At 38.3% G+C, this 12,080-nt stretch overlaps 1 protein-coding gene and 1 long non-coding RNA gene across 3 annotated transcripts in view; one reads left to right on the forward strand and one right to left on the reverse strand.

Moving 5' to 3' along the window:
- LOC111528198 overlaps positions 1–8,538 on the forward strand; it is a 39,868-nt gene extending 31,330 nt beyond the window's left edge. The window contains exon 3 of the long non-coding RNA XR_002726900.2: positions 7,439–8,538. This is a non-coding gene — a long non-coding RNA (uncharacterized LOC111528198). The remainder of the gene's footprint in view (positions 1–7,438) is intronic.
- The window catches only part of EIF2AK3 (eukaryotic translation initiation factor 2 alpha kinase 3), a 75,225-nt gene that overhangs the window by 12,226 nt on the left and 50,919 nt on the right, over positions 1–12,080 (reverse strand). For both annotated transcript variants that reach the window (XM_023194881.2, XM_023194882.3), the window contains exons 12-14: positions 9,494–9,643; positions 7,590–8,370; positions 3,791–3,958 (exon numbers count right to left, since the gene is read on the reverse strand). In XM_023194881.2, coding sequence (XP_023050649.1) covers positions 3,791–3,958; positions 7,590–8,370; positions 9,494–9,643 — 1,099 coding nt within the window. The remainder of the gene's footprint in view (positions 1–3,790; positions 3,959–7,589; positions 8,371–9,493; positions 9,644–12,080) is intronic.

A 12,080-nucleotide genomic window follows, 5' to 3' on the forward strand; every position in this document is an offset into this window, starting at 1 on the left:
TTTTTCATGTGTCTGTTGGCTGTATGAATGTCTTCTTTTGAGAAATGTCTGTTCATATCCTTTGCCCACTTTTTGATGGGGTTGTTTGTTTTTTTCTTGTAAATTTGTTTGAGTTCTTTGTAGATTCTGGATATTAGCCCTTTGTCAGATGAGTAGATTGCAAAAATTTTCTCCCATTCTGTAGGTTGCCTGTTCACTCTGATGGTAGTTTCTTTTGCTGTGCAGAAGCTCTTTAGTTTAATCATACCCCATTTGTCAATTTTGGCTTTTGCTGCCGTTGCTTTTGGTGTTTTAGACGTGAAGTCCTTGCCCATGCCTATGTCCTGAATGGTACTACCTAGGTTTTCTTCTAGGGTTTTTATGGTATTAGGTCTAACATTTAAGTCTCTAATCCATTATTTGCCAAATTTAGCTACATCAAGTACAAATCCCTATTCCCACCTTTATTTTCCATGTTCTTACCATCGTCCATTTCCTGATCTTTGTTAATTTAATATAGGAATCACCAACTCAGCTTATAATGATAAGCATACTTAAAATTATTTCTCTTTTACTAGGAATACATTTTGCATTTTATTCTCATTTTAGTATCAATATTCACAAGAACCACTGGCACCTATTGTTCATTGGGCTTGATGTCTATTGCCAATTTTTATATGTTTCTCATCTCAAATGAACTTTTAATAGGTAACACATTCCCATGGCTCAAAAAGAACTAACAGTAAAAGTTCCCTCTCACTCTGTCCCTCACTGGCCTAGCCCCACCAGTCACTTCCCCTCTGCCACTGCCCCCATAGCCATTTGTTTCTTACACATCATTCCACAGTTTTTTTATGTAAACATAAGTAAATGTGTATCTATCTTTTCCTCCTTTACACAAAAGGTGTACACATTTCTGCATTTTTATTTTTTCATTTAAGATACTTTTTTGACTCTACGTAAAAATGCTTGATTTCTTCTTTCTGTTTTTTGAGACAGAGTCTCGCTTTGTTACCCAGGCTAGAGTGCAGTGGCGGGATCTTGGCTCACCGCAACCTCCTTCAAAGATGAAATACAAAATAAAATTTCAAACTGTAAAAAAGAAACACTTGACTAACGTCAACAATGCAGACACTTCAAAAGGATGCTCTATGACAGTTAAACAAAGTTGCCTTCCTCAAAGGCAGTTCCTATTACTGGTCTCTGATATAATCTTTCAAAGATAATCAAATCCCGTGGTTCTTGAAGTATGGTCCATGGATTCCTGGGGACCCTAAAACCCTTTCAAGAGGTCTGCAAGGTCAAGACTATTTCTAAGACATAATTTTTCACTGTGTTGACATTTGCACTGACAGAACCTAAGCATGAATCAAGCGAGCAGTGCCAAGCTATACCAGTAGCAATTACATTCAGCACCACATGCTCACAGGCAAAACCAAAAACCACTTCACTTAAAATGTCCTTAGCAGTAAAAATTATTAATTTATTAAATCTCAACCTTTAAATATACACCTTTTTCCTGATCTGACAAAATGGAAAATATTCATAAAAACATTTATGCTCCATACCAAAGTATAATAGTTGTCTCCAAGTTTGACACCTTAGATATGCTAATTACCCTGATCCAATAGTGTATGTATTAAAACGACACTACGTACCCCATAAACATGTACAATTATGAGTCAATTTAAAAAACAAACTAATATTAAGAAGTTTAGACCTGCTGATGTAGGCATAGATTAGCTTGTGAATATCATTAGCATTTGTGCAATTATTTGAGTTACAATATGCGCTAGCTGCTCTTTTCATAGAACACCATTTTGACTTGAGGGAATAACTGATAGACAAACTACAGTTATTGAGACTTGGATACTTGACAGATAGTTTCTTTTTGAGATGGAGTCTTGCTCTGTCACCCAGGCTGAAGTGCAGTGATGCAATCTTGGCTCACTGCAACCTCCGCCTGCTGAGTTCAAGCAATTCTCCTGCCTCGGACTCCTGAGTAGCTGGGACTACAGGAGTGTGTTACCATGCCCAGCTAATTTTTGTATTTTTACTAGAGATGGGGTTTCACCATGTTGGTCATGCTGGTCTCGAACTCCTGGCCTCAGGTAATCTGCCTGCCTCGGCCTCCCAAAGTGCTGGGATTACAGGTATGAGCCACTGCAACCAGCCAAGGGACAGTTTCTTAAAGATGAACAATGAGACTGGGCATGGTGGCTCACACCTGTGATCCTAGCACTTTGGGAGGCTGAGGTTCAAGGACTGCTTGCGGCAGAAGTTCAAAACTAGTCTGGGTAACACAGCAAGACCCAATCTCAAAAAAAAAAAAAAAATACTTTTTTTTTTTTTAAAAGAGAAAAAAAGATGAACAATGTGAGAATGGCACTTCAAGGAAAACTAACGGTACTTGTTGCCAATCATAAGAAGTTGAGCTTTTAAGTGAAAATTAACATTTTGGAAGATTTGAATCTACCAGTGGGAATTTGATAGCCTCCTAATATGTAAAGCCTTTTCTGATGAGATTGGTGGTTGTATTAACCAAAGTGGCTTTTTATATTACATGATGAACTGTGACAACTTTTGGAATAGTTGCCAAACTTAGGGAACCAATAGTTTCCAAATGACTAATGCATAATATAAAGTCAAGGATGGGTAAAAAGTTCCATTCAAGGTACAAAATAGACCAAGGGATGTTAAAAGTACCGGAGTACAAAATATTCATGAATGGTTTTAGATTTCACAGTGAAAATGAATTTTAAGAAACTATTACTTACTAAGTTTTGATATACTATCAAACAAAAATACCTAGAATTACTTGAAACAAAATATTGCTCTTTTTTCCAACACATATCTGTGTGAGGCCAGATTTCTTCATGTGCTTCAGCCAAAATAACATATTGCAACAGACTGAACACAAAAGCAGACAGAAGAATGTTCCACTTAAAAGTCAGCTTTAAAGAGACTGGCAAAAATGTAAACAAATGTCACTCTAATTTTTTTTTTTAGGGGAATTTTTTTTGTTTTAGAAAATACTTATTTTTCATAAAAATATCTTAAGATGTGATAGGTTTAATTCTGTTACTTTAATTGATTTAATAAAGTTTTATAAATTTCTCTTTTAACTTCTAATATGACAAATATTGATAGATAAAATTTTGTTAAGAAAACCTTTGGGTTCTCAATTATTTCTACAAGTGTAAATAGGTACCGAGCCCAAAACGTCTGAGACCTGCTGCCCTAAGCATAGAGAAGCTTGTGAAGGTCATTTGCCTGGTGGTGGCTGAGCATGCTTGCCTGACGTTTCCGGGATGCCCTGCTCCCCCTGCTCTTCCAGTACTTTTTCAGCCCTGATTACAGTACTTTTCCTGTGAAGGCCAAGCAGCCCACAAGTACATGGTACATGCTGGAAGTTGCCTATGAATGACTACAGAGGGAAGCTCAGTATAGTACCTCTGGGTCTAGCTGGCTATGAAAACCGTTCCAACACAGTCTACACAAGGCAAACTGGAGTTAAGTTTGGGATGGTGGCATTCAAAGTCTCTTTCCAAATTCCTGGTTACTGTCAGGTGTTTGTTCAGGGGGTGAGTGCATTTTATGCGCTGTGTTCTTCTTAATCCAGCCCCAATTCAGGTTGTAGAAACTACATCTTAGCTGTGTCACTATTCTACTACTGGAACACTACTGCCAGTTTTCATAATTTTCAGACTTACTGGGTTTTAGATTACTGGGCATTTTAATGAAAACATGGGAAGAGATTGATCAGGTACATCTGCTGCTGTGCTAATAAGTAAAAGTCTGAAAAACTCACCTGCTCTGGGCTCATATACAGTTTGGTCCCTACTTGTCCTGTGTGTCTGGCATAAGCTGGCATTGGGGTCAGAACCATCTGCTCTTCCTCATCCTGGTCCATTGCAGTCACTAACCCAAAGTCTCCAACCTTGACCACATCATCCATTGTAAAGAATATGTTGGATGGCTGGAAAGAATACAACAGACAAAAGTACAGTGGGTGTGCATGAAGGAGAAAAAGTGAAGAGAATTATTTAAATGACTACAAAGAAAAAATACAATAAACTAGATATTTTCAAGTATATTTCTTTTTAAAATGGGCTAATATGAAAATAGTGACAATTTTTCTGTGTCAGACAAGTACTGCTAGTAAAGAAAAGGGAAGGGTAGCAAAGAGTGCTAGTATTTATTGAACATCTATTTAAACCCTTTGAGATGCACATTCCCTAGGGATCATGGTACTTAATCCTCAATCTTATTATTCTATATATTCTTCCCAGGCAAGCATCTCTACACTTATGACTTAAAGCCTTAATAATTATAACTAATAATAACGAGTTTGTAAATACAACTTGCAACGTGCTAGGCACAGTTCAAAGCAGTTTACTACTAACTAACTCGTGTACTACAACCCCATTAGATGAGAACTACCCCCATTTTACAGACATAAAAAGTGAGGCCCAGAAGTTAAACAAATTGCCCAAGGTTACCCAGCTAGCAAGTGGTGGAGCAGGGATTCAAACCTGAGCAGTTTGGGTCTATAAGGAAAGGACCTTGTGATCCACTGCCACATGCCCAGATTTCAGTCCAGTTTTTGCTCTATGGTAGCTAATAACTATTTGGTGAATGAATGAAACAGACTGATCTTTTGGTTTGCATCTGAGAGGGGGGATATAGATTATCAGAAGGGATAAGAGCTCTTCACTACTATTGTATGCTGCCTCTTGTAAAACCTCTGTGTTCTCAAGACTACATCTACTCCCATATATCTGCCCTGAGTTCTAAACTCATATGACACTGTTTACTGAATACATCTAACCAGAGATCTCATGGGCTTCTCAAACCCAAAGTGCCCTACATGAAATACACCATCTTTCCCTCAGAGTCTACTCTACTCTGCGGGTAATGTGACCACCATTCATAGCCGTTGAAATGAGGAAAAAGGAAGCCATGTAGCTCATGAAATTGAATTTCATCATGTTTCAAATAATGGCAGAAAATAACATTGCATTCCCAAACTCTAAAATACCATTAAACCATTTTGATTTGGAAGTATCAAGTTATTGTGTATAAGATCTATGGTAATAATCTGCAGCTCTCCAAAAAATAACTTTGTACCAGAGGCAATAATAGACTATCCTGCATTAAATGTCATCTTTCTTCCCAACTCCCATCATCTGATGGCAGTTGTTATTTACTGAACCCTATCTATGATAGATAAGCTTTTTGGCTCTCCAGTGTCTGTCTCCCTGTGCTTCCACCAGAAGTATCTTGACTTTACTTTGGGAACTTCCTTCTTGCTGACTATGCAGCAAAACCCCATGGTTAGTGTGGAAGGCATTCATGCTCTACAAGTTGCTTAAGCCAATCCACATAATCCCATTGCCTGGCCAGGGAATGGGCTTGTTGGGGGATGGGTAGGTGTCCTTGGTTTAAGTAGAAAAAAACTTCTGATAAATAGTGGGAAAAAGCAATACTTCTCTCTCCACCCTCTACCCCACCACCTCCAAAAGATTTAAATAGAAACAAGAAATGGGGAGGAGAGAAACCACGTTCTGGCTAACTCTCTTGATCTCAGCTAAAGCTTTACCTGAATTCTCAACAGTTTAGCCACATGGGCCAACAGATTTTCTTTTCTGGTTAAGTCAGCATAAACGCTTTTAAGTGTAAAAAAAATAAAATTCAAAATAAATGATATGACCATCTAGAACATTCAGGCATTGTACTGAGACTATAACAGGTGAAAAAAACAGATATGGTTCATACCCCATAGAAACCAGAGAATAGATAATCCAGGTGTGATGAGAATAATGAAGAAAGACCAGGTTTCTGTCAGAATACTGTATATCAAGAGAAACTGAGAAAAGCTCAGAGTGGAGAAAATAGAAGACCAGAAGTCAGTCTAAAGAGGCAGGAGTCAAAGTCCTGAAGACAAAAATGTGACCAAAATATAACAGGGGGAGAGGGCCTAGAAGGTTTAACATTGAGCCAAAGATTTAGGTCAGAATGTAGCAAAATGTACAGCTTTTTCACCCAGGCATAAAAATCTTGGCTTTTTTTTTTTTTTTTTTTTTTTTTTGGTTGGGGACCACACTAGAAATCTTTAAAAGGAAAAAACCTTTCTGATTTCTAGAAAAACTAACAGGAATATTAACTTTCTTCTTGCAATTTTTCTGGTGCATAGACAATTACAGAAAAATCTTTAGACAACATTGTAGCATTAAATGGATATTTACCAATATCTCATTTACATTATAACATTAGCAGAAGAATATTCATTATTAGTGAAAACATGATTCATTGTCTTTCAAGTTGGCATTTGTGTGTACAGCAAGTGTTAAGTACAAGAAGAATGTGTATTTCAGCTAGTTGTTTTCCACCTAGTGATAACCATTTACTATATTCAAACCTAAATGCTAGTATTCTCTCATATTAGTGGTGTGTGGTCTCCTGTAAACTGTCTTCTCCAATCCAACCAAATAATTCATCTCTGAACTTTTAATTCAGTGCAGAACAATTCTTGGTAATCAGTTTGGGCCCACATCAAAATCACTGAAGCATAATGATTATGTATGACTAAATAACAATTATATTGAAAAATAAGAATTATTTCTAATTCCTACACTTGTTACCCTAAAACTCTTAAAATATACCAAAGAATTTGAAAACCTACCGCTGATTTTAGAAGAAAATAACTTGTGTCCAAATAGCTACTTTTGTGCCTGAAACAAGTCTGTGGTTACATAAAACTGGAAAGACTTAAAATGGAATCACATCTATCAAGACTTTAAGCTACTTTCATCAGAAAAGTATTTATACGTTCACTCCACATCTACTGGTGATGGCCAAGAGTATATGGAATGTGGGAAATTAGTTAAATTAAAAGTTCCATGTACTTATTTTTAGAAACACTACTAAGGAAATGTCACATTTTAGTAAGAATCTTTAAGTAATTTTGCATATTATATTACTACAACATTTACTATTGAATATATTGAAAATAGAATCCAAGGTTTTAGAGCTATAAACAATCATCTGGTTAACTATTTGCTACCTTTCCCCATTCAGCTTCCTACCCCTTCCCCCAAAGTCTAAAGAGTTCAGAAACAGAAGGAAAAGTGTGGAGATCTGCCCCAATTCAAGCTGGCTAATAAAGGAACCCACGTCTCTCCTTCCATTCGGATTCCTTTCACCATGCTGCTTCAGAGCCCTGGAGGTATTCGTGTCAGGGTTACTCAAAATCATAGAGGAAAAAAAACAAAAAAACAAAAAAAGAGGCTATATCTGCTCATGGTTGATTTTACCTAAAGATTCCTTTCTCTTTTTGTCCCTTATCTGGACTACTGAGAATACCTTTTACAGTAAAATGAACACAAACACATTAACGAAGAGAATGAATGCATGGTTTGCCTAAAGGTTTCAGACATAAGACTTCTTATTCTTGCAGCAGGCCCCTCCAAGGCTACCTTCTCAGACCTCTGCTCTCAGATGCTTTCACTCTCCCCAACTCTTAAGGATGCTTCAGAGTACTGCAAGTACTTCTCTGAATCACAAAACGTCAGATTGAAACCCAAGGGTGATGCGCCACAAATACAGACCTTGAGGTCCCTGTGCATCAGTCCTTTACTGTGAAGAAACTCCACTGCCTCTGCGATCTGCAGGAAGATGTGCAGACACATGCTCCTCTCTCTCTCCTCTATGGTACATCGTCCATTCATCCAGTCTTTGAGGTTTTCTTTTCTGCACAGCTGCATTTGAATGTAAAGATACACCTTTGGGGAACTGGGCTGGAGTTTTTCTGTGGTGTTTTTAGTGAGATCTAAACTTAAAGTGGTTGGTCTTGGAGGAGAAATAGATAATGTAGCTTCAGAAGAAGATTTGCTACTGGTGGGCTTGAAAGCAGTTAGTTTATTTGCACAATGGTTGCCAATATGCAATCGATTAGTTTTGGGCTCTTCTTTACTGGAAGCATTATCACAGCCAGAATCTTCAAATACTATCGAAGAGGAGGTTCTCTCCCTTGACCTTACATAAGGAGAAGCTTCAGAAGGACAAAGTTCAAAGGAGTGCCCCTCATCATTGCCATCCATAGTACCGTCTTCCACATCACAGTCTGTAAGGCAGCTGTCCTGGAGGTTGTGCGCTGCATCCACTGACTCACTGATGTCCTCATGGTCCATTCCTGAGAATTCCAGTGGTGAGAACTGGCTCTCAGATGAACTTGTCTGGTCACAGGAAATCCCTACTGAAAAAGACCTGCTTCTTTCTGGTGAAGGAGCTATGATTTCAACATGTTCTTTTGTAGAGAAAGGATCCATTCTGCGTATTTTAACTGATGGTGCATCCATTGGGCTAGGAGAGCTGAGCGGCCAGTCTGTGCTAAAAGTGGGAGAAATACAAAGGGGTAAGAGTGAATATATATCGATTAAAGTACCTGAACTGCACCCTCTGTTTAAAAAGCTTCAACTATAATAAGTCCACTTACCAAATGGCAAACAACAAAACAACATACAAACTAAATAAAAACATGTAATGTGAGATAGAGAATACCACATTCCATTCATTCCTTCTAAAAAACTTAATTTTAAAGCTTAATTTTATACATGAAACAGTTACCTGGGACTGTCTGGGGCTGCCAGAGCAGCCTAAGATTTTTATGCAAAGTGAAGAAAGGATTCCTTGCTGGCTGTGATTCTGAAGCCCTAATCCAAATTAGGGCAGCGCCTCACAAGGCCTTGAGATACGCGGCCACTTCACTTGGACCTTCCATGGCTTACTTATTGGTTGAGTCTATAATAAGCACCACTTTAACAAGGTACCTCACGTGGGTCTAATGTTGCTTAGATACCTGTAGGTAGGAGTTTCACTCCAGTTGTTTGGTGGCAGTCTACCTACACATGCTTCCTTTTTCTTCTCTAATAGTTTTTAAAGGGCCTTCCTTCCTATAGCACATCATAGTTAATATGCACAATATATTCAGGCTAAGTTTATGTATTTTTAACTGCAAATAGCTCAAAACTACTTAAAAAGAAGTTGTAAATTGTTAAGTGCTAAGAATTAAATAACAAACATTTTTTAAATTGGAGACAGAAGCAGATACCTTATATTGAGAAAAGTCACTATAAATATCTCAATCAGTCACAATGTATAGAGCCCTATCAACTGATAATTTTTTAACATGTAAGTTCTCTCTTATTTTTTCTAAGAGACAGGGTCTCACTATGTTGCTCAGGTTGGTCTTGAACTCCTGGGCTCAAGCAATCTTCCCACCTTGGCCTCCCAAAGTGCTGGGATTATAGGCATGAGTCACCCCTGCATGTTCTCAAAATCTAAATCAAAATTTCACAAGTGGTTAGAGAACTTTTCAAAACATGAAACAGAACTCTGCTGTTCCTTTTCTTTAAAAAAAAAAAAAAAAAAAAGAACCTAAAGTTATAAAATTGATATTGTAATCACACAAGCTAAAAACTAGCTTAAGTGTATGCGTAACAAAGTTAGTTACCTTTCATCTTTCAGCCAAATTTCATCCATCTTTTCTTGCCACTTCTCTGGTGGTGCTTCGAGCCAGGCATTGAAATATCTAACAATGCCTGGGTGTTCAAGCTTGGCTAAGGCTTTAACTTCTCGCATTACCTTTTCCCGAGCCAATTCCCTGAAAGAGAAAATATTTAAGGTGATGGATATTCCAGTTGCACTGATTTGATCTTTACAAATTATATGACTTATACCCCTAAAATATGTAGATATCAATAAAAAATGTATATATCAATAAAAAAAGAAAATTAAAGAAATAACATTAGCCTGAAAAAGAGAGTAAGACAACACTGAAGGCTGTTCATATCTGAAGAAGTATTCATATCTAATAGTGAAAACAGAAAAATAATAAAATAAGATCTTTTCTTGAAAACCAAAATTAGAAACAGATGAGTTAGCGTAGGTTATACTTCTTTTTTTTTTTTTTTTTTTTTTTGAGACAGGGTCTTGCTCTGTCACCCAGGCTGGAGTGCAGTGGCACAATCTTGGCTCTCTGCACCTCCACCTCCCTGGTTCAAGTGATTCTCATGCCTCAGCCTCCCGAGTAGCTGGGTTACAGATGCGCACCACCACACCCAGCCAATTTTGTGCTTTTAGTAGAGACAGGGTTTCACCATGTTGGTCAGGCGGTCTCAAACTCCTAACCTCAGGTGATCCACCTGCCTTGGCCTCCCCAAGTGCTGGGATTACAGGCGTGAGCCACCGTGCCCGGCCAGCCTAGGGGGTATACTTCTAAAAGGCCACACAAGTCCTGTATTTTAAAAAATACAAGTATTTCAGTTTTGTTTGTTTTTTTTTTTTTTTCCTGGAAATAAATGCTACAAGTGCATCTACTGCACATACAAATAAAGTTTTAAAATCCCAACTTCTTTGCTTGGCATTTAAGGTGCTATAAGCTATCTTTTTTTTTTTTTTTCTTTTTTTTTGCCTGAGACAGTCTCACTCTGTCACCCAGGCTGGAGAACAGTGATACGATCTCTGTACCTCCACCTGCTCACTGTAACCTCCACCTGCCTTTTAGTAGAGATGAGATTTTGTCATGTTGGTCAGGCTGGTCTCGAACTCCTGGCCTTAAGTGATCCACTCGCCTAGGACTCCTAAAGTGCTGGGATTACAAGCATGAGCCACTGTGCCTGGCCAACCTATCCTTTTCTTCCTCTCTTCCATCCTCCCCTATTCTCACCCTTTGTTCCATCTATTCCAGAACTCTCACCATTCTCCATACCACCTCCAAGTGCTTGTGAAAGCCTTTGCTCAGGCCATTTCATGCACTTGGCCATCCCTCCCCACCTGTCTTCTACTGAGGAAAAGGCTACTCTTGACACCCAGAGCAAATACCACCATTTCTATGAAGCCTGACTGCCTTTTGGCCACATCCGCTCTTCTTCATGAGAAGCTATTAATATTTACTAAGATAAGGCAAAGGTCAAAATCTTTCTTGCACTGTATTTACTTGAGTGTACATACAAAAGCACCAAAAAGGTACAGGCTTCTTAAGGGTAGAAATCTGGCTTAGTTTTTATAGCTTATGTAGTGCCTGGCACATATGAATATTTAAACTACTCAAAAGTTATTTACCAAAAGAAAAAAATTAGTTCCCTATTACCCAAAACCACCCAATTCCTGTCCTTACCAGACAGGAATTTGAAAAAACTGCGACTACCAGATACGACAACAACACAATTAGCGTGCATTTAATCTAGAATCAATAAGAGGCCAGGCACAGTGGCTCACACCTGCAATCCCAGCACTTTGGGAGGGCAAGGCAGGTGGATCATTTGAGGTCAGGAGTTCGAGACCAGCCTGGCCAACATGGTGAAATACTGTCTCTACTAAAAATACAAAAATTAGCTGGGCATGGTGGTGCATGCTTGTAATCCCAGCAGTTTGGGAGGCCAAGGCAGGTGGATCACCTGAGGTCAGGAGTTTGAGACCAGCCTGGCCAACACAGTGAAACACCATCTCTACCAAAAATACAAAATCAGCTGGGTATGGTGGTGCATGTCTGTAATCCCAGCTACTTGGGAGGCTGAAGCATGAGAATCACTTGAACCAGGGAGGCGGAGGTTGCAGAGAGCCGAGACTGCGCAATCTGCACTCCAGCCTGGGTGACAGAGCGAGACCCTGTCTCAAAAGGAAAAAAAAAAGAAAAGAAAAGAAAAGAAAAGAAAAGAAAAAGCAACAAGAGCCTTCTATATAGTTAGAATAAAAGGTATTGCTGGAAGCCTATCATCTTAAGCATCACACCGTTCTGAGCCAGAAATCACACTTCTAGGAATCTATCCTAAGGAAACAGATATTGTCAAAATGTACATAAAAAGATGAATATTGCAAAGTTTTTTTTTTAATGGTAAAGTTATTTCTAATTGTTACAAATTAGAAACCAATTGTTTAACAATAAGAAATAGTTAAACAAAATATGGCACGTGTATTAAATAGACTATTACCAAGCCATAAAATACTTTTAATGTACTTTAGGATTCTAATAAAAAACTTTTTTGTTTTTTTTTGAGATGGAGTCTCGCTCTGTCACCCAGGCTGGAGTGCAGTGGCGC

Source organism: Piliocolobus tephrosceles, chromosome 15, assembly GCF_002776525.5.
Source record: "Piliocolobus tephrosceles isolate RC106 chromosome 15, ASM277652v3, whole genome shotgun sequence".
NCBI lineage: Eukaryota > Metazoa > Chordata > Mammalia > Primates > Cercopithecidae > Piliocolobus > Piliocolobus tephrosceles.